Raw genomic sequence first — 22,064 nt, 5'->3', positions numbered from 1 at the left:
AAAAAAATAAAGTCTATTTTGTCCAATATAAGTATTGCTACCCCAGCTTTCTTTTGACATCCATTTGCATGACGCATATTTCTCCATCTCTTCCCTTTCAATCTGCAGGTATCTTTAGGTCTATAATGAGTGTTTTTTAGGCAACATTTAGAATCGTCTTGTTTTTTATTCATTTTGTCACCCTGTGTCTTTTGATTGGAGTGTTCCCCCCCCTTCACTTTCCCCTTCCTTCTCCCAGTGTCCTCCATGTTATTCTTTATGCTCCACAAGTAAGTGAAACCATATAATAACTGACTCCCTCTGCTTGACTTATTTCACTCAGCATAATCTCCTCCAGTCCCATCCATGTTGATACAAAAGTTGGGTATTCATCCTTTCTGATGGAAGCATAATACTCCATTGTATATATGGACCAAATCTTCTTTATCCATTCATCCATTGAAGGGCATCTTGGTTCTTTCCACAGTTTGGCGACCGTGGCCATTGCTGCTATGAACATTGGGGTACAGATGGTCCTTCTTTTCACTACATCTGTATCTTTTGGGTAAATACACAGTAGTGCAATTGTAGGCTTATAGGGAAGCTCTATTTTTAATTTCTTGAGGAATCTCCACACTGTTCTCCAAAGTGGCTGCACCAACTTGCATTCCCACCAACAGTGTAAGAGGGTTCCCCTTTCTCCACATCCTCTCCAACATTTGTTGTTTCCTGTCTTGCTAATTTTGGCCATTCTAACTGGTGTAAGGTGGTATCTCAATGTGGTTTTAATTTGAATCTCCCTGATGGCTAATGATGATGAATATTTTTTTTTTCATGTGTCTGTTAGCCATTTGGGCAAATAATCTTCAAAAAAGCAGGAAAAAATATACAGTGGAAAAAAGACAGTCTGTTCAATAAATGGTTCTGGGAAAATTGGACAGCTATGTGTAGAAGAATGAAACTGGACCATTATCTTATACCATAATCAAAGATTAAACTCAAAATTAATAAAAGATCTCAATTTGAGGCAGGAATCTAACAAAATATCAGAGGAGAACATGGGCAGTAACCTCTTCAACATTGGACACAGCAACTTCTTTCAAGATATGTCTCCAAAGGCACAGTAACCCAAAGTGAAAATGAACTCTTGGGATGTCATCAAGATCAAAAGCTTCTGCTCAGCAAAGGAAACAGTCAACAAAACAAAGAGGCACGGAATGAGAGAAGATATTTGCAAATGACACTACAGACAAAGGGCTGATATCCAAGATCTATAAAGAACTCCTCAAACTCAACACACACAAAACAGATAATCACATCAAAAAATGGGCAGAAGACATGAACAGACACTTCTCCAAAGAAGACATACAAATGGCTTTCTTGTTTGCAGAGTTTCTGCTGAAAAAGTTGTTGATAGCCTTTTGGGATTTCCTTTGTATGTAAGCTGTCTTTTTTTTTTTTTTTTTTTTTTTTTTTTTTTTGCTTTGTTTTTTTTTTTTTTTTTTAAAGATTTTATTTATTTATTTGAAGACAGAGATCACAAGTAGGCAGAGAGGCAGGCAGAGAGAAAGGGGAGGAAGCAGGCTCCCTGCTGAGCAGAGAGCCAGCCCAATGCGGGGCTCGATCCCAGGACCCTGGGATCATGACCTGAGTCGAAGGCAGAGGCTTTAACCCACTGAGCCACCCAGGCACCCCTGCTTTGTTTTGTTTTGTTTTTTTAATATTTTTCCTTTATCACTGTATTTTGAAATTTTAATTACTATATGTCTTGGTGTGGATCTGCATTTATTGATTTTGATGGGATTTCTTTGTGCCTCCAGGATCTGGATGTCTGTTTCCTTCCCCAGATTAGGAGAGTTTCCTGCTATTATTTCTGCAAATACATTCTCTGCCCCCCATTTCTCTCTCTTTTCCCTTTGGGTCTCCTATAATATGAATGTTATTACAGCTGATGTAGTCACTGAATTCCCTAAGTCTATTTCCATTTTACATAATTCTTTTTTCTCTCTTGTTCAGCTTGATTACTTTCCATGACTTTGTCTTCTGGGTCACTGATTTGTTCCTCTGCTTCTTCCAGCCTGCTATTCATTCCATCAGGCATGTTTCTCATTTTGTTTATTGAGTCCTTTATCTCTGCTGTTATTCCTTATCGCTGTGTTAATGGTCTCACTGATGTCTTCCACCATTTTTTCAAGTCCAGCGAGTATCCTTATGATCATTGATTTAAATTCTCTATCAGACATGTTACTTATACTTGTTTGCTTAGATCTCTGACTGTGGCCTTGTCTTTTTCTTTTATTTGGGACAAATTCTTCCATCTTTTCATATTGTCTAACTCTCTATTTCTACTTCCGTGTTAGGAAAGTGAGCTATATCTCCTATTCCTGAGGCCAATGGTCTTCTAAAGAAGAGGTCCTGTAGTACCATGCAGTGTAGCATCCCCTGTCCCCTATAGTTCCTGCCACTTCTGGGAGTGTCTCCACTGTGTGCTGTATGCACTCTGCTGTTGTGTCCTGGCAGCTTTATCATTCAGGCCAGTTGTCTGTAGAGGTTTTCTGCCTATTTTGGGCAGTGTTTGGTTCCTGACCTGAATGTGGTGTGTTTCAGCTGGGTGTGCTCTGATCTGCTTGTGATATGAGACCTGTTGCTGCTGCCACCAAACCAAGGCCTTGCAAAACTCTCGAATAGGGAGAGGTGGTTTTGGTAGGGGTTTAGACCAGACTTCTGGGGAGGGGGCCCATTGCACTGGAACAGGCAAATGTGACTGGGAAGGGCAGGTTCACCAGGGGTGCGGTGGGGTGGGGCATGGTGTAAGCTAGTTAGGTAGTGAGTGTCCATACTGTGCTGGTTCCCACAAATGGCCCCGTGTTTATGCTGAGGGGCTGTGGAGGAAAGTGGCACTAGCCAGTTCCTTTATTCCTCAAGGGTCTCTCTATGAATGCTGCTTCCTGGGACATTCTCTGAGATGAACAACTAACCTCTCACTCTGTACCCCAGGTGATCTTCAGATTGTTATTTACTGGCTGTGTGTTGTGGGTTGTTTGTCTACCTTCTCTCCAAGAGTAGCACAGTGCCTCTGGGCTCTTTCCCAGCCAAGCCTACTGACCTTTAAAACTCCAGGCTTTAAGCTCTGCTGGCTGCAAGAACTCATGAAATTCAGGCCCTCTTAATTTCCAAGCCAATTGCTATGGGGATTTGTTCTGCCTGTGAGCTCTCCTGTGTGCTCCTCTGTCTCTTACCCTTCTCTGTGACAGTGGCTCCCTCCCCACTATATCAGCTATGATCCATTTCTCTCCCAACCTGCATCTCTGCTCTTTCTGCCTTCTTTGATGTGGTCTCTTTTCTACCTTTAGTTGTGGGGTTTGTTCTGCTAGTCCTCAGATTGATTTCTGAGGTATTTAGGATGATTTGATAGTTATCTAGTTGTATTGATGGCATGAGGTGAGCCTAGGGTCTTCCTACTCTGCCACCATTTTTCCCTCACACTCATCTCCTCTCTTTTCCTGATGGAGAACATGAACTCATAGGCCCTCCTCTTGCCTATGGCCTACACTACCATTTCTGGGAATTTTTTTCTAGTTGGCTGATTTTCCAAAACTCCTCACTCCAGTGTAAAAACCTATAACTTCTTAACCTGCTTCAGGAACTGGCAAGCAGTGCATGACTTTGGACCAGTTAGCTGGCTTGTAAGATTCTAGATGAAGTGCTTCTTGGGGATTGAGGACTTTTGTAGGTAACAAGGCCTGCTTGTTCAGCTGCAGTGAGCAGTCTGGGGTACACTCCTCAGAGACAGGGCATTTCTTCTGGACTTATTTGGTTGGGATTATAAAGGCATAAATCTGGATCCTTTGGCTTTAAAAAGTTTTAATAATTTTTTTCAAGAGGTCTGGAATATATAATATTCATGTGGTCACATTCATGGTTTCAGATATTGTATTTCTCCAGTGGCATAGATAACAGAAAATTGGCTAACATTTTCCTTTCTGCATATATCATGTAGCTCTCTTTGGCTCTTGTGACCAGGACCTTCTGTCTTTCTGGTTCTGACAAAAAGGACATGAATTGCCTTAGCTTATTTCCCCTCTGAAGGCACCCAAAGTCTGTTTGGACATATGGTGCCTCTCTGAGGATCCTTTAGCTTGCACTCATTCCACAACCCCAGGTCAGAATTCATTATCTCTGGGGAACTGGTTGCCAGAACTGTCTGGGTATCCCTTGGGGCCCTACTTGGAGCCATTAGTGATGGCTGATTGCTCTCCAAGGCTAATCTTGAAGAGACAGATGTATTCACCTCCAAGGAAAATTCCTCACCCAACTCCTTGTTTTGCACACAACCAGCTGGAGCTGAATTGTGGTATGTGGTGTAAACCCTGGGAGAAGCTTTGCCCATCATCCCAGCCCAGGAGTCAGTATATTAATGTTGGCCCCTCTCTGTTTGCTTCTGTTTTCAGGGGAGGTGTTCTCAACCAGGTAAGGCCACTTCTTTTCCTCAGAGTAGTGCCTGGGAGCCTATTTGCCCTCACGGTAGCCTGGAGACATTGCACCAGAGTTAGTAAGATGGATCAAAGGCTTTTCTGTTTCTACTGGGGAGGGGCCGGGGCTTGAGGATGGTGACCAAAGAGGGCCTAACTTCATTGGTAAGGTTCTCATTATTTTGCCAGGGGAATGTCTTTGTGTGTTATTTGTATAATTAAAAATTAAGCAAAGGAATAATGCGAACACTTTAGGTCTTCAACATTAACATAAATGGATGTCCTGAATACAGTAAAATGCATTGAACTGAACTAAACCCAAAAGACAAGGAAGACAACAAACACTCGCTTTGGTGTTTTGTCAAAGAGGTTTTCCCTCTCATTTTCTCTTGCCTTTGATCCATGGATTCTTGATAATATCAAACCACTTTTATTCAAATTATATCTTAATAGATGTGAAACTTGTCTTCCTAATATCTAGCATGACAAGAAGTCCCAAGGAATTGATTAGATGTATTCCTGCAACTGGTAATATGTAGTTTCAATTACCATAGCTCATTTAAAGATTGGTTGTTCTTGTGTGTTAATTTTTTTTCAGATAAACTTTAATGTGATTTTTTTTTCATGTTACCTACCTACTAAAGGACTCATTTGGGTTTTGATTGAAACTAAATTAAATTTATTCTTTTAATTTTGCTAGAATTGGCATTTTAAGTATAATTATTCTTTCCCTCTGCTGTATCTCTTCATTTATTACTGTCTTCTTTGAGGTCTTGAGATAGGACTCTGTAGTTTTCTTTATGGGAATCTTCTACATTTTTAAAGCTGATTCCTAGATTTCTAATACTTTGTGCTATTGTGAATACAATATTTCTTTCTCATTATGTTTCCTAACATATAATTTATGCTCGATCAATGAATTAATTAGTTCATTACTTCATTCTGCAAGTATGAATAGGGAAACCATTTACTCTGCATACTTATAAGTTGTACCTTTGCTGAATATCCTTATTATTCTTAATAAGTTTGGGGTTACTAAGCATACATCATTGGCTGTGATAATTCTGAACCTTCACTTACATAGTAATCGTGACAATTTAAAAACATATATGCAAATTATTTGACACTCCTTTTATAAAGAGGATGATGTCCTCTTCCTTTGAATCAGGGTTGACCTCAATGCATGCCTCACAACCAGTAGAATTCAACAGAAGTGTTGTGGTATAACTTTGAAGGTGAGGACAGACAAAAATCACTTAGCTTCCACCAGAAATTGTGGGACACTCCTCTCGGTGAAGGCAGGGTCTAGGTCATGAGTCTGACTACCCTGAGACCTCCATACTAGAGAGGGCCCCTGTAGATACCTTATTTGATGGCCCAACTGGTTTCCCAGCCAACAGCCAGTATCAACAGTAGTCAAGTTTGTGAGCCATCCAGAACACCCTGCCCAGTCAAGGCTTAAAGATGACTACAGCCCTAACTGACATCTGATTGTACCCACAAGGAGAAATCCTAAGCAAGGACTGGCCAGATGATCCCTCCCTTAATTCCTGACCCAGAAATCATGAACAAAATAAAAATGGTTGTTTTGGGTGAATTTTTTGCACAGTAATGGCAACCTTGGTAGTAACCTTTCTTTTTTCTTGTCTAATTGCATTCACTCCATTGGCATCAGCCAAATACTAGATAATAGCAACAATGTAGGCATTCATGATTTTAATAGAAATACACTTACTTTTTCTCTGTTATTGGCTACATTGACTATTTATATTAGATATTCCGTAGTTATATAGAGCTTCAGATACTCATTGGCTAAGTACCAGAAATCTCTGTAGGTCCAGGTAACCCCCAGGAGTAAGTATCCTCCTTGTGGTGATTCAGTGATCCAGGCTGATGGGGGTTCCTCCCTTCCGTGGCTGTACCATCTGGATCACAGGATCGCTCCTTGACTGGTAAGACAGGGAACAAAATGCTGTAGAGTCTCTTCCCAGCAATTTGATACTTTGGCATAGAATTGATACACATCATTTCTGCTCAACTGATTAGCTAGGACTTGTCACAACTAATTTCAAGGAGGGTAAAAAGTGTCATCTTCCTTTATGTCTGGATGGAAAGGAGCAGCAGATATGGGTAAATTCTAGTAATGCCTACCACTTATTACTTTGTTAGCATAAGTTAGCATACTTATGCTAACAAAGTGTCTTATAATTTCTAGCTTACGGAGACTTATACTTAATCAGAAATTGATACTAAATTTTGTCAAATACTTCTTCAGCATTAAGATGATTATATGTCTTTTTCCTTTTATCTGTAGACTTCCTAATATTGAATTACTCTTAGATTCCTGGCATATAGACCACTTGGACATGGTATATTATTTTTAAAAAGCAGCTAAATATAATAAAATTTGGGGGAAATCTCTGCATTTATAAATGTGACTGGTCTAAAAGTTTTAGGCATGTGTGTATGTGTACCTTTTCAGATTTGGTATCTATGCCATTTTAACTTCATAATATTCATAATATAAGTTGTGAAGCTTCCCCTCATTTGCATTGTTCTAGAATAAGACATACAACATAAGAATTATATTTTTGTTCGAAAGTTTGACCAAGTGCACTCATAAAACTATCTGTCCTTGAGGCATCTGGGTGGCTCAGTGGGTTAGGTCTCTGCCTTCAGCTCAGGTCATGATCTCAGGGTCCTCGGATCGAGTCCCGCATCAGGCTCTCTGCTCGGCAGGGAGCCTGCTTCTTCTCCTCTCTCTCTCTCTCTGTCTCTCTGCCTGCCTCTCTGCCTACTTGTGATTTCTCTCTGTCAAATAAATAAAATCTTTAAAAAAAAAAACCACTATCTGTCCTTGTATCTTTGAGGGAAAAATTTACAATATAAATATTTTTTTCTGACGACTGGTCAGCTCAGCTTTTCTATTTCTTGAGCCAATTTTGGGAACATTCATACTTTTCCAAAATGATCTACTTGATGAAGATTTTAAAATTACTCTCCAGGGTTGTTCATAATACCCTTTTATAATGTTGTATAATTTCCCTTTTCACTATAATATCCCTTTTCTATTTTCCTGATTTTGAATATTTGTGTTTTATTTTGGTGAACACTGTCAGCCATTTGTTTTGTTGGATACAATAACAAAAAAATTCTTGGACTCAGTCGTGAAATCTAGTGTTTTTCTGCATTTGTATTCATTGTACAATGTCTTCCTTTCCCTGGCAAGAACCTTGATTTCATGGGCAGACACTTTCTCTGATTTCTCAAAGTGAACCTTGGCTTTGAACTCCTGCATCTTTTCATGTGTCTGGGGATGTTTTCCTGTTTGCTCATCCTTGTAAGTGGAGTTCTGAGCGTGCTCAGAGTTGGTAGCTGCTAGAAAACATGGCAGGGGAAGAGGGGGGAGGGGAAGGAGGTGGGGCTTGGTTATTGCTCTCTGATAGTTGAGAAATCGGACATATCTTGAGGACCGGGGGCTTAGCCAGAGGTGGGGCTCTCACTATACAAGCTTCATCAGCCCTGAAGAGGCTTGTGTCTATGTTTAATGTTGGCTGGACACGGCTTCTCCCTACCTTTGCTTGGCACCATTTCCCCCATTAGGAACTAGCTGTCTACATGGTTTGTTAGGAGCCACGTCTTGTCAAGGGCAGGCTGGAAGGAAATGTTGCTGCATGTTCCCAGTTCTATGGGCAGACATTCCCCCACTCTACAGGCCAACTCACCCCACTGTGCTTCTGTTCAGAGTAGGGCTCCCGTGGGGCCACTTCTGGTCCTTCTTGCTGTCTGTTGGGCAGGCTTACTATTTTCAGCAGAAATATGGGAAGGCAAATCTGAGTAGCAAATTAACTTGACACATAGGATAAATCTAGGAGAGGACTATAGATTCTCCCATATGAATCACTTTACACCAAGTCCATTTTTGTCCCCGCATTAAAAGCTGAAGTGGACAGCTGGGAGCCTTCTGTGTGTGTTGGCAGGGTCCCACTTCAGATTAGCAGCTGGAGGGTGGGGTGCTGTGCATAGCTTAGCCCAGTTTCCTAGTTAATAGCCCCGTCAAAGCTAAGCCTAGGGTAAGGTTTTATTTGGAGATAGGATTCCAAGCAGCAATGAGAGTAGGAGGTGTAAATCAGAGAAGAGGGAGGGAGAAGCAATACAAGGTTGTGTTAATGGAGTTGGCTACTCCTGCAAGGGTCTGTTTGCTAGTTCTGAAACCATGTAAAAAGTCATGAAATAGAGCTCAGAATTGCCTTCAGAAGCAAGAAAGGAGAAAGTGTTTGTTTACATGTCCGCTCTCCTATTGGTCAAGATTTGCCCCCTGGCGGCAGCAGGTGGTGCGGGGGATGGGCAGGTAGCTCCCCAAGCTTCTGGGGGCATGCACAGGACTGCTAGGTGGGTTCCTGTGGGCATCTGAGAGCACACATCAGAAGCTGGCGGGCAGGAGCAAAAGGGGCAGAGCAGGTCTGAGCAGACGCCCCGTGGCTTCTCCTGCGTGGAGTCAGCAGAAGGCTGCTTGCTCACAACAGTCACGGAGGGGATCGGAGGCAGGGCTGAGGATGCTTGAAGTGACACGGTAGGCATCTGCTTTACCTGCCTCGTCCATATTCAGAGGACAGCCTGCTCTCCTCTCCCTGCCTCTGCCTGGGCTGCTCTGAACAGATTGGGGGCCCGAAAGCAACAAAACCTCAGCACCCCAAGCTTCTCCCTGCCATTCCTCCTCCCAAAGAGGTTTTTATTAATGTCCTTTCATCTCCCAGGGGGTAGAAATGGACCATTGGCCAATTTTCTGAGTGAGTGCAGACCGTCTGCGGGGAAGGACTGCTTCATCTTCTCCGAGGCTCCCTCACCTAGTTTAGGCAGCAAACCAGGATTCAGCAGCAACCACCGACGATGATTGTCCTTCCTGTTCCTCGTGCCTCATCATCAGAGGAAACTCCCCCCAGAGTCACTCAGTGGCTTGGCAGCCAAGTTTCCAGCTCTTATGAATGTCTAGGTATTTGAGAGGGAAGTAGGAGCAGATGGAGTCAGCCCTGGTCAGAACTTGGGATGAAGATGGCTTCTTGGCCTCACCCCACGCAACCCCAAAGAGGGATGAACCCACCACTCTGGGCATGTATAGCTGTTAGGGTCCTTGTCATTCAAAAGAATGTGTCGATACCTATACCTGGCTCCAGCTGACTTTCAGAGAACTTTATAGTGGGGCCCCTTCAATTTGGTCCTCCAGTAAAGAGCTTTCACCAAGTTATTCCATGGCAAGAGGCCATCAGCCTTCAGGGAGGGAAGTGTTGCATTCTGCTAAGCTGTTCTTTTTATTAAGCGGACTCATGGAAAAAAAAAATTAACTTCTTGCCTCTGTAGCAGGAACACTTTATTTATGCTGAGCAACTGGTTTATTTTTCCCTTTTGGACATTAAGTTAATGGGCTGTGTTCTCCTTCTTGGGTGGTTGGGCAGCACCAAGTTTTTGAACCCTTTGCTCCAGATGTATGGCAAGCCACTGGGTATGGTCCCATTCTGGCTATCATCGTGTCTATCCTGCTTTCGTTTTCCTATGTTCTGCTCTCCCCCGCCTTCTTATGTCATTGGGTTTTTCAAGTTATGAGAATAATATAATACTTAGAAAATAGAGAACATGAAGAGCAAAAATCACTCATGTTCTCTAGCATTAGAGATAATCGCTATTAATATACCGATACAGTCATTCATTTGTACCTTCCATTTATTTTCTCTATGCATCTGTTTTTCTGTTTCTCTCACCTTCCATGCACTCTGGATGACCTGGAATAATTAGTTCTATTTTGTTCCAGTGGCTCATCCAGGGACTGTGGAAACTGAAATCCTCCCCAGTTTCTCCTGGTTTCCATGGGTTTATTGCCATGCTCCTATCTCTGGTTATTGGTTTGTGATTGTCGTCTGTCTGTGGGTGTTAGATCTCTACCGCATGCCCTAGACCCTGCCAGAGGAAATCAAATTCCCCTCGTCGCCTCTTGCATGGCGTGTTGGTGAACTCGTGTCATGTCTTAAGGGTCTGAGGGCTTCTAGGTCCTTCCAGAGTTCACACGGAGAGCTTGAACTCCTGGGTTAGAGGAAGATCTTAAGCCCAACCAGAGCTACCCATCAGTGTCCAACTGAGGTGCTTTGAGGCTTGATGTGGGCCCACAATCCAGGTCCAGCCAGAAAGGAGGGCCAGGCAGGGCCAGACCCCACCTGGGTGGCTAATCACTATAGAAAGGGGGTTCAGGTCACTGTGGCCAGTCTCCAGGTTGGAGCACACAGGGGTTGGCATCCCTCCCTGTTAACGATGGCTCAGAGACATCACTGTGAGGGCCCCTGAGTCTTGACATACTCAAACCAGGTTACCCCCAGGTTGCAGGAGTACTGGGAGGGGTCAAGAATGCTAACCGCTATTTTAGCAGAGGTCCACGGAAATGGTGGTAAGCATGTATAGAAGCATGTCCACAGTGGGATGCTAAGTGGAAGGAAGCCTATCAGCATGCGTATGTATGTATGTATGTAAGTTTATATATGTGCAGAAAGGTCTGGAAAAGCATGAAAATATTAATAAGGCACCTTTGAGAGGTGGTGACTTTCACCTTATGTCACAATTTTGCATTGAGTTCTTTCAAATGAACATATGCTACTTTTATAATAACTCTTAAAAAGAGATTTCCATGTGGAGGGGGGCAATGATATGCAACCAAACTATTTTTGTTATTAGGAGATAACCTGAGATTTTTTCCTTCTTTCTTCTTTTCTCACTGTTGACTACTACATTTGTGGCAAAAGAATATATAGCAGGCAGAATAAGTGAGATTGACATGACCAAGGACGAGGGGACAGGATTACAAGCTGGCTGGCCACCAGGTTCCCCACTCAGGACCCAAGCTGCGAAGTACGTGTTCTCCAGGCTCTGGGGCTTGGGAAGGGCGGGGGTGGGGGCTGGGGGGCACCACATGTTGATTCCTTAGGTTGAAGAACCCTGCCAGGGTTCCAAAGGCTGAATGAGAACGAGGGAGCCCTGGCTTAGGCCCTGGGGCTCAGGCTTGTCTCTGGCTATGCACAAAACCCTTGGGAACCAGTCAAATCTAACGAACTAATTGTAGCTATTTTGCTTCCCCAGAGAGAGCATTGCATCCAGCTCCAAGATTGGCTGCTTGGCACCCTAGTTTGGGGAGGGGTTTGTCTCCTTGCAATGCTTGGGCCCTCTCAAACAGCCGCGGCATCTGGAATGGTGCCCGCCCAACTTCAGCATGCGTGACAGTCACCTGGGGCACCTGTGAAGCACGCAGACTTCTGGGATCCGTCCTGCCCCGACTGAATCAGACTCGGCATGTTTTGAAGTTTCTCCCATGAGCTGATGGAGGCGATCTATGGACCACACGCTGAGATGAGCGGGTTCAAGTGTACACCTGGCACCGTGGGTGTGGTACCTCATGCCACCGTTTACTGGAACACTGAAGGGCAGGTTCTGTGTCAAGAGGTACAGTATATTTCCAGGCCCCCTGATGCTATGGAACCAGATTTCTCCAGTGGGATGTTGCAGACAGGTCTCAAAGCAACTTACGGGATTGGACTTCCTTTGTTACGCTTCTGCTATCACCGTGAGCTAGCTTGTGGTCCCTGGGGGAGGAGGAGAGCTCCATGGAGCAGACCTGCCCTAGCCGAGTTGTCTAGGCAAACTGAGCCCAGAATAGAGCCTGACACCTGTGTGGGCTGGCTGAGATAAGTTGAGCTGGGCCTAGGTCAGTCAGCGCCCACCTGCGCACCATAAACGACTATTGTTTTGTCATTAAATTTGGGGGCTGGTATATTCTGCAGCTGTAACTTCTGTATCCAGGGAGTTTGTGACTCTGCAGATCTTGAAACTGTGACTGTGGAGGGGCTTAAAAACTTGTTCATAAACTTCCCGAGTCAATCTGGTACCATTGCTCTATGGACCAGACTTGGGGGAAAAACTTTTAGGATCAACCCTTTTACTAGCTCCGTATATAATCATGGAAAATCCCTTAACATTCATGAACCTGCAAAAAAAAGCGGCTGATCCCCAATTCCTGCATTGTAGACTTGAGGATTAAATGAACACGAAGAAACCCTACATTTTTTCCTCCTTCTCTTTCCACTTCTCTTCCCCACACCCCCATCCAACCCCAGGAAGACACCAGGGCGAGTATCTTAGGAAAACATGAATCTCAGGGTCACAGGTTTATTGTATAGATTTTCAACACAGCCATATTACAAACATTGTCAGGGAACATTTACAAGAATAAATAAGATGGACTTGCCAGTGTAAAAAGATTACACGTCACTGTAATGTACAGTCAAAAAATATATCTGATATTCATTGACCTGACATTATTTACCTTCTGCTTTTTTAAGCTAGAACTGGAAAGGAAAAAGAAAAGAAAAGAAAAGAAAAGAAAACAAGAACATAGACAGCACAGTGCTGGCTTTTTTTTTTTTTAAAGTTGATTTATTGTGTTTTCTCTTCTCATACGTGCTTTATCTATCAAACACCCAAACTGTACAAGCGCAGGCCATTGGGATTCACGGAGAAGGCTGCAAACAGTGTGGAGACTTTGGTCTCATGCAGTATCATATGCCCAGTGGATGTGACGATGTCAGTCTTCCTAGAGTCGAGTGGGAACCCCATGAGGGCCCTTAGAGGGCGATGATGGTGTCCAGTAGCCAAGGCGATGTTAGAAGCCCTGACTCTGCCTTTTGTTGGCTAGTTTGATGGCGGGTGAAAACAGAGGGTAGAAAAGTGCTTTTGAGTCTGACTGCCAACATGGGATAGCCTGGATTCACCGGGGCTAGCCCAGGATCCCCCTGGCAAGGAAACGGATGCCCTGGGGATGAGTATAATTACATGCCAATAGAGTCCCTGTGCTTTTTGCCTTTGCAGTCTGCTCCAAGAGGCCTCGACCGGGGAGTGGGAAGTGACCTCTGTAGATACTGTGTGTGGTAAGCAAAGCTCTGCTCTGGGTCCTGCTTGAACCTTTACTAGTTCTGGCTGTCCCTGATGGCCAGTAGGCCTGACCTGGGGTTGGTCTCATCCCAGATCTCGGGCATTTAGTCTATGGCAAAGTAGCTGGTCTTTCTGGAGTTCTTGGTGATAACTAGCCTGGATGAAGGCTGGATAGGGGGCCAGAGCAGTGTCTTGGCTTGCATGGTCAGAAGACTTGGTTGGGCAGGAGAGTAGGGGATTTCAACCCACACAGACCAAGCACAACCTTGGCTTTGTGCTCTATAGGAATGACGGAGTTCAAATACAGTCCCATCTCCAAAACAAATCACTCATCTAGGGTGGAGGAGAGTTAAGGTCATCTCAGCAATGTTCTTTCTTCCCTTTAAAGTCTGGCCTCTGCTGGACCACTGCTGAGATGGGCAGCTCATCCTCTCTGGCACACAGCAAGTTCTTCCTTACAGTCATCAAGCTTTATGCATTGATCCTAGTTCCACTCAAAAGAGTGACCAGGGACAAGCAAACTGTGCTTGAATTTGTCCAATGACCTCTAGGCATATGGGCACTAGCATTCTGCCTGACCCTTTGGAAGTCTGATTTGACCTGGGATGACACTGCTTGGCCCTCTGAGCCTCCAGACTGCCCTGGGGCTTTGACCCAAGGAATACCTTCCATTACTGATCTTCTGTGGGAGGGGCAGGGGCATGGTGAGCACTGAGAGCTTGTCAGATCATCCCACAGGACGTCTATGCATTTGTATCCAGAATACTGGATACTGAAGTAGGTTGGGCTTCTGGATACCTGAAGCTTTCAGGGATGCGGTTGTGCACTATTGGCAGGTTATTTCACATTCCCCTTCCTCCCCCAAATCTGAGCTCCACTCATGAAGGAACCACGAATTATATGAATTACCCTGAACTCCAGGCTTGCACACCAATACCCTCCTGTCCAGTGCTCTACCGCCTGCAGACTCTCATTCTCTGAACATCCCAGCCAAGGATCAGGGTCCAAATCCCATCCCCCAGAGCAGCACCGAGTTCCATGGTGTCCAGCCCCAAAAGGTCTTCCCTACAGACTCATCCTGAGCTCTCTCACATCCCTTGTATCAGCCTCAGTGCTCTTAGATAGCCAGGACGCCAGGCATGCTGTCTACCACTGTGGATGCTGATTCCACCTCTTGGGGACCTACAATTTATGAGTGGATTTCATGGGGGGTGAATGTGGCCCTTTTGATGACCTGGTCCCATCTTTTATGAAGGCAGGAGGGGTGCAAGAGTTGGATTTGGTCTCTACAGGATAGCTTCACAGCCAGTGGTATGCAAAAGTCTATCTCTGGTTACCAGCAAACCAGAAGAAAGTCTTCTTGTGTGCATTAGTATGGCTTAGACATCTCTGCTGTGCTTCTGCTGGTCATGTCCTGACATATGCATCAGAGGAAATGAATACAATGGCCCCCTCCACTCTTTGCCATGGATGTTGTCCCTGCTGCTCAGATTGTATATATATATATTGTATGTATATCTGCCCTCAAAGGCAGATCCCTGCCAGGTGACACCAGTACCACAAATTTTATCCCTTTCAGTTATGTAGACGTGGAGAACCTCCAAGTTTGAACCCTTGCATGGGAATACAGGAACAAGGATGAGTCTCCTCTCATCTCTAGTTGGAGTCCCTTTGTCTTTTTCCTATTTTATGGGGCTATGATTTGGTGTTGGCATCAGCTGAGAAGGAACTCAGACTAGTTGGATGATGGGGAAGGCAGGTCAGGGCTTGGAGATGAAATGGCCATGCATAGGACTCATGGCTCGTCTTCTGGTGTGCCCTGCAGCTGGGGTTGACTGTTGGTCCTCACAGCTCTGGCCCAGCACAATCTGTTAGCATCCTGCTCCTCTTACTCTTGGACTGGTTTGTGTCTCCCATGGCATTCCTGTTGACTTAGCTGGGTGCTGATGGCCTGTCTGTCTAGCCCAGGGGTGGCCAGGTACAGACTCAAGGAGGGTGGCTTTCTTCACTCTGTTCTACAGCAATGAGGTATAGGAGAATTAGTGTCTCCTTCTGTGTCTCTGTGTCTGGGTAGGGCAGTTACTCCTGCTGAGATGACATGGTGAGCACCTGGCTATGCCCCTCGGGGCCTCACTTCTGCCTGCAACCGCCTGACTAGACTGATACCTACATGCACACAATGGGGATTCATACCAGAGCGGAGGAAAGTGGATCCTCACGAGAACATTCAACAAGAGCTAGCTTAGCAATGGTGAACAGATGATGATTAGATATGATTTGATTGGTCAGAGGGAAAATTATCATCTTTTCTCCAGGATACCAAGACTTGTTCTAAAGCATCATTCTTGCTTCCAGTGGTCCTGGCCAGCCTTCCCCATCCCCATCCTGCTGGGCCACAGAAGTGACCACTTTGCCTTGTAGTCTGTGTGCATTCTTGAACATTTCTGTTGGGTCCCAACCTCTTGGCCTTGCCTTCCTGTTTTCTTGCCCAAAGCTCTCCAAATCTATGCCTTCTACCTGGCCAAAGCTGCTTTTTTTCACATCTTTTTCCATTAATTGGTTGGCCCAACCTTGTATAGCTAAGAAATGGCCAAGCTGACATGTGAACTTAAGATTGCCTCGCCAAGGGATGAACTGGGCCATGATAACCTGTGCTTCCTGGAAGTACCCCTTCCGGGGCCCTGGCCTGTTGCAGGAACCCAGTAGGTACATGTAATTGAAGTAAAGTGAGGAGCCTTCTGGACCCCAGCCCCTCATGTAAAGCATGTCCTGAGATTTGTCCCTATTAGCAACCATGTGACTCCTCCTAGATAAAGGGCATCAGCTTCTAGAAGCCCCAGCATTCAGAAATCTGCTCAGAAAGGTTGTGTACATCTTCTCCTTTTCCTTTAGGGTATTATAGGCTCAGCCTTCACCATGCCAGATGGGCACATTGTCAACATTCCAGGCTATGCCAGTGGGTTCCTTCTAGCATCAAATTGGAAGAAACTGGAGTCAAGATCAACCCATGAACAGTGAGGTCATGGTACTTCCACCCCAAAGCATCTTTCTAGGGAAAGCTGAGCTGGTCTCGAGCCTGAGTTTGGAACTGGTCTCAGGAGGAAGCAGTATGGCCAGACACCACGCCTCTCTGACTGGGATATGATTCCCTAGGGTCTGTCATAGGGAGTTGAGAGGACCAAAATCACTGGAAGGACCAGGGCACATCATTTAAAAAATAGTCCTATTAAAACAAATCAGGTAAATTAGAGTGGCATGCAAGTCTTGCATGAGTTGTCAAAGTAGAACAAGAAACTGTGAAGGAATTTTAAGCTTGTCTGCTTTGGGCTTTACGAGACCCACTGGGTTTCTGTTCCACTCTACCCTTTGCCATTACAGGTAGACCCATGGGAAAATCTGAGACAAAAATCTGGTTTTTGAAGTCAGAAGGAATTGAATTCCTGGCTCCCCTGGTCACTTAACTGGGCAGCTGTGGGCAATGGATTTCTCCTCTCTGAGCCTCCGTTTCCTCATCTGTAAAATGGTGACAATCACAAACACTTCGTAGGGATGCAGGAAGAATTGGGTGAGCTCACTGGTTAGTGTCCTCAACACACTCAACTCCCCTGGTTCTGTGGGAAGGCTGCCATTTGGGAGGCCGTTGCTCAGGCCACATGCCAAGGGAGGGCCGGCGGGAAAAGTCACTGGATCCTTCTGTCCCCATGAAGGGGGGCGTGTGCTGTGGTCATCCAGAGGCCCGGGCGGTTGTGAAAGGGCACGCATGGAGGCACAGCCAAGATTCTTCCTGAAGCCTTCTAGGCCACAAACACATGCAGACTGGCGAGGGTCCCTCACATCTCTGAACAGGGTCCATAACTAGGTCACCAGGAGGCTCTGTCCTAAGTGGGGATACTCTCTTGGGCACCCTGGAGAAGAAAGGCTGGCTCCTGTTCTAGAAGCTCAGAGAGCACGGATACGATTTTCCTCGGCCTTCTGGAAGACAGCCCTCTAAGTGTGCTGGGGTGGGAAGACAGCTTGGGGGAGGTGGTGTTTGTTCTTGTTTCCCAAGGACTGGATCAAGCCCAAATTCCAGGGCACCATTACCCCATCTCATCCAGGCCCTGCCACATGCGTGCCATGTGGAATCTTTGGGACGATATTCCCGGCATGAGCCTTAGTTTCATCCCTTGTAAAGTGGCCCAAGACCCCTTCGCCACCCTGCCTGCTTTGGAGAGTGGCTGGGTGTTGAGGAAATGGGGGGTTTCACTGGGGATCCATCGCCGGCCCCGGTTGGGTCATGTACCCCACCATGGCCTGAGTTTTTATGATTTCCCTTCTCCCTGAAGTCCCATTTTGGATTCTCACCATTTGAAATGATAGAAGCTAGTGTCATTTCCACGTGCCAGCTCTGTCACCCCTTCTGGAGCAGAATCAGTCTGAGGCTTTGTGTTGGCTAGCTCCCCTCCCCCATTCTGCATGGATGAGCCAGGATCTGAGAAAAGAGAAGATGACGGGCTGATCTGCTCTGCTACCGCTTCCTTGCAGGCGGCACGAGGGGTGGCTGGAGCTGTGGACTGGAGCCGGGGGACCTGCTCAAGCCTACCAGGGAAGGGACCTAGGAAGGAGAAGAGTGAGTTCCCGGCTGGGGGTTGGGGGGGCGGGGCGTGGGGAGGTGGGCTCCTTTGCCTTCCTTCCCTTTGAGATGCTTCCTTTGGAACTTCCAAAGTGACAGCCCTTCCGTGATCGAGTCTGGTGTCCCTGGACTTCCAGACAGCTCCAGAACCCAGGCCAAAGGCAACAGCTTCTGCGAGCTTCTTTTCATGTCCCAGCCTCACGGGTCTGGAGGCCCAGGCCGGCCACCCTGCTCCACGGTAGAGCAGAGATCCTGAGTGTCTCACAGAAGCCGGGTCTCATGACCCGTTGCGTATTTTGTTCCAGCAACAAAACAATGAGCAGACAGACACATAGATGTGATATTAAAAAGCACGCACTTCAGGGAATGTCTTCACAGTGTCTGATGAAAGAGGAGAGGCAGCCCCACTGGGACCCGAGAGTGTCTCTCTAACACGGAGTTGAGCCCATCACTCAGGAGCTTGGCTCGCCCCCTGTGGTCCACACGGGTGGACTGTACTCCAGGTAGGCTCTCTTCTCCCGGACCTTACTCATCGGCCACCTCTCCTGCGGTGCTGTGCTCGGGCTGGGCTCACGGCCCACCCTACTGCCTGCCCCCTGCCCCCAGCCCAATCTCATCCAGGCCCTGCCACATGCGTGCCATGTGAATCTTTGGGACGATATCCCCGTCATGAGCCTTAGTTTCATCGCTTGTAAAGTGGCCCAAGACCCGTTCTTGTAAAGGGTAAAAACCCAGCCCAAGGACTTGTCACACCTCTGTGCCACTGTACATCCTGATCCCTTGGACTGATTTCCTTTCTTTCCTTCTCTTACCTGTTGAGACCTTGCTGGGATAGATGCCATCTCCCCTACGAAGCCCAGGCAGGCAGAGTCTTGCTCCCAGCTTCCTGTAATACTTGTGTGCTCTACCACCTTGGCACTGGGCGACAATCTCCCCAGTACGTGCAAATACTGTGCCTTATTGAATTCTGTGCTCCTCATCCCCTGTCTGGGGCTACACCAGCTTCCAAGTGGAGCTTCCTGGATCCCAGACCACCCCGAGGCAGTCAGATACTGTGCTTGAGCCCCTAGTAGAGACCAAGGTAGGGAGTGTGACCCTGGCCAGCAGACCTCACAGACAGAGGGAACAGGCAGCTGTTTTTACTGGCAGAGAAATGAGAAGGGACTAGCTTTCTTGGGGAGCCGGGAAGGAGTTATTGAAATGCATCTGAAAGTCTAGGCTTCCCAGAAGAACTCACATCAGAAAGAAAGAATTCGATTTCCACTGTGGAGTTCTCTGCTTGGAAGTTTCTAGCCTTATTTTCCCTTCTGTAAAATAACTGCTTTGCTGAGAAAGATGAAGACAACGGTATGAAGAAGTCTTATCACCAATGTCTGCCTTTTCGGAACCCAGAATTTCATCATGGAGCGAGATGCCTCAGTTTCTCCTATTGTGAAGTGGAGATGACAGGTTGGTAGTCCTCTCAAGGGGGTCTAGACCACATGAAATGTCATATGGAATGTGCCAAGCCTACAGTAGGTGCTTAGCAGATGCTGGTTCCCTGTCACTGACTCACCCATACTTTGGATAAGATCCTAGATCTGCGGTGTGATCTCCTTGGCCTGTTTTAAACCAAAGGACACCTGGGTCCACTGTGGCCTTTCTCACGATGGCAGCTAGGGAGTTCTGTAGGAGGGAGTTCAAATTTGGAGATTCAAGATGATGCACAAAGCTGGTATTTTATATGTCCCAGAAGCTGATGGGACTGTCCTCAGATTAGCCTGTCACCCTTGCTCAATGGCAGTGCTGTTCTGGGCTGGGAGTTGGGGGAGAGGGAATCTTTTAAGGACATTGCCAGGAAAGATGACAGGTCTGAGAGATTTGTCTTAGAGTGACACATCTGAACTTCCCTCCCCCTTTTATTTTGACATAACAGACTAAGATTTTACACCCCCAAAAGAAAGTTTCTTTTCATACACGCTTTGGAAAATAATCAAATCACCCACCATCCAAAACACACAAGGTCAGCCAGAGCCCTGCCCCAGAGAGATGGTTCCTTTTCACGATGAGGACATGGAAGAATAGCAAAATCCCACGCTCCCCCTTCCCACTGATTACAAAAAAGCAAAAAGAACCTTGACCAAAGGCTGTGGACACAGTGGGCTGGCCAGTGAATGACAGGTCAAGGCCTGGGCTAGCCGTGGGATACAGAACGGTATTGGGCCAAGCCCCATGCAGGTTAGGTGTGAAAAAGGGGGCCTCCACTGTGGTCTCGGGAGCATCCCGAGTTTCACACTGATCCAGACTGGCAGGTGTCCAGTTCCCGAGATCCCTGAAGGACACTACAAGGGGCAGCAGAGCAGGGACCCCCACCCCCCACCCCAAGAGCCCAGTCATTTCTGCGACAGCATGGAGGAGTAGAACACACGGCCCCTCTAACCCCAGGGGTAGGGAGGTGCTGCTGAGGAGGGCAGAGAGGTGCTGCTGAGGCTCTCACTCCCCAACACTCACATAGTCGGCTTGCCAGGAGATTCACAAACTTGAAAAGAGCAAAAGCAGGAGGTCTGGGAACGGGAAAATCCGGGGCCTTGCCATGGGCGCACTTCTGCATGGGCTGGTGGCCTCAGCTGGTTGAGTGTGGAAGGGGAGGCTGGGCCTTTCAGAGCAGCTACAGGAGACCCCTCGGAAGGTGCAGAGCCCACCACGGGGCATGGGACAACCAGCATTCTCCTTGGAGTTGGGCAGGGTGCCGCGTCTTAGGCCCTGAGCCCAGTCACTGCCATTCACAGAAAAGGGGGCGTGGCTGCTGCAGCCTCTGGGCTCCCGCAGGCTCCCCATCCTGTCAGGCTAAAAGGAGCTTAAATATTCCAGTGCTGCCTCGTATACAAATTTATACTGTTCCTGAGAGGGGGAGAGGCAGAGGGAGCAAAGGAGGCAAGAGAGAGAGAGAGATGAAAAGGAAAGGCATTTAGGTTAGAGACACAGATTTTGGAGGAAACTTTAGCTACAGCCCTATTAACAGTCATCGCAAAATTGTCCACATAATTTTCCCTATCTGAACCTCCCCCAAGTTCTGCCTGGTGCCTTACACCCACGCCTTCCCAGATGCCCAGTGGGTCATTCCCTTCCTTGTCACCATTCTGGACTCAGGTGCCTCTCAGACTGGAAGGTGCCTATGAAGCACCCAGGAGTCTTTCTAAAATGCAGACTCTGACTGAGTAAATCCAGACTGGGTTGGGGTCCTGCATTTCTAACAAGAGCCTAGGTGATGCTGACGCTGCCGGTCTACGGACCGGAGTTTGGGTAGGACCATGCTTCGAGTAGGTTAAGACTCTTAGGGCAAAGCTCCTTGTGTATGGTCTGTGCAGTGGGCCTGAGGATCTGGGCTCCACTGGCCCACATGCTCTCCATCTCTTTCTGCACAGCGTTGGAGCCCCGTGCTTACACCGCCGTGCAAATCACATACGCTAATTAGAACAGGATTGGACCGACTTGAAAATAGAATTCACACTATCCTAAGCCAGAATCCCTAATCCCCAGGATTAGTGTATCAGGATGCATACTTGGGCTGCCCGGCAGGTTGTAACAGTTTGCAGAGGCTGTGGCCCTTCGGACCCAGTAAGCAGCCAGCTGCTGGTCGTTTGTATTATCTGAGGCTCTCAGAGAGCCCCCCCTTACCCCACCCCGCTGGGGGACAAGCCTCCTGGGACACTCACCAGGGTCTCCACCATGTTGGATTTGTTGTTCCGCAGTGTTTTCACGATGTGGAACACGTCGATGATGTTTTGCTGCTGGATCATCTCACACACGCTGCAGATGGCACAGAAGGTTCCACTGCGGCCGCCCCCATTTCTAGACACAGAGGGAAGAGGTAAGCCATGTAGCCCCCAAGCACCTCCTGATCCTGAAACCACATCAGGAGTAGTGGGCAGTGGCTGGCTGGGTACGTGCAAAGTCAGGCTAGGGCAGAGAAGCCTTTGTGGTTGGAGTCCTGTCGGTGCCATGAACCTGCTTTGACTTTGGGCAAGTCTTTTCCTATTCCTATAATGGAGGGTTGG

At 46.7% G+C, this 22,064-nt stretch overlaps 1 protein-coding gene and 1 long non-coding RNA gene across 18 annotated transcripts in view; one reads left to right on the top strand and one right to left on the bottom strand.

Moving 5' to 3' along the window:
* Positions 1-22,064, top strand: part of LOC106005272 — a 198,836-nt gene that overhangs the window by 116,094 nt on the left and 60,678 nt on the right. For 3 of the 6 annotated variants that reach the window (XR_006607379.1, XR_006607375.1, XR_006607377.1), the window contains 3 exons: positions 11,237-11,342; positions 11,571-11,930; positions 13,353-21,877. This is a non-coding gene — a long non-coding RNA (uncharacterized LOC106005272). The remainder of the gene's footprint in view (positions 1-11,236; positions 11,343-11,570; positions 11,931-13,352; positions 21,878-22,064) is intronic. The other 3 variants (XR_006607376.1, XR_006607378.1, XR_001178512.2) reach the window with 3 other exon arrangements.
* PTPRT (protein tyrosine phosphatase receptor type T) overlaps positions 20,805-22,064 on the bottom strand; it is a 1,056,651-nt gene continuing 1,055,391 nt past the window's right edge. For all 12 annotated transcript variants that reach the window (XM_045082202.1, XM_045082207.1, XM_045082203.1 and 9 more), the window contains 2 exons: positions 21,723-21,858; positions 20,805-20,907 (listed from right to left, as the gene is read on the bottom strand). In XM_045082202.1, coding sequence (XP_044938137.1) covers positions 20,854-20,907; positions 21,723-21,858 — 190 coding nt within the window. In that variant the 3' untranslated portion in view covers positions 20,805-20,853. The remainder of the gene's footprint in view (positions 20,908-21,722; positions 21,859-22,064) is intronic.

Source organism: Mustela putorius, unplaced genomic scaffold (genome assembly GCF_011764305.1).
Source record: "Mustela putorius furo isolate JIRA1106 unplaced genomic scaffold, ASM1176430v1.1 tig00000592_pilon_pilon_pilon, whole genome shotgun sequence".
Lineage (NCBI taxonomy): Eukaryota > Metazoa > Chordata > Mammalia > Carnivora > Mustelidae > Mustela > Mustela putorius.
This window is presented reverse-complemented; position numbering and strand designations above follow the sequence as displayed.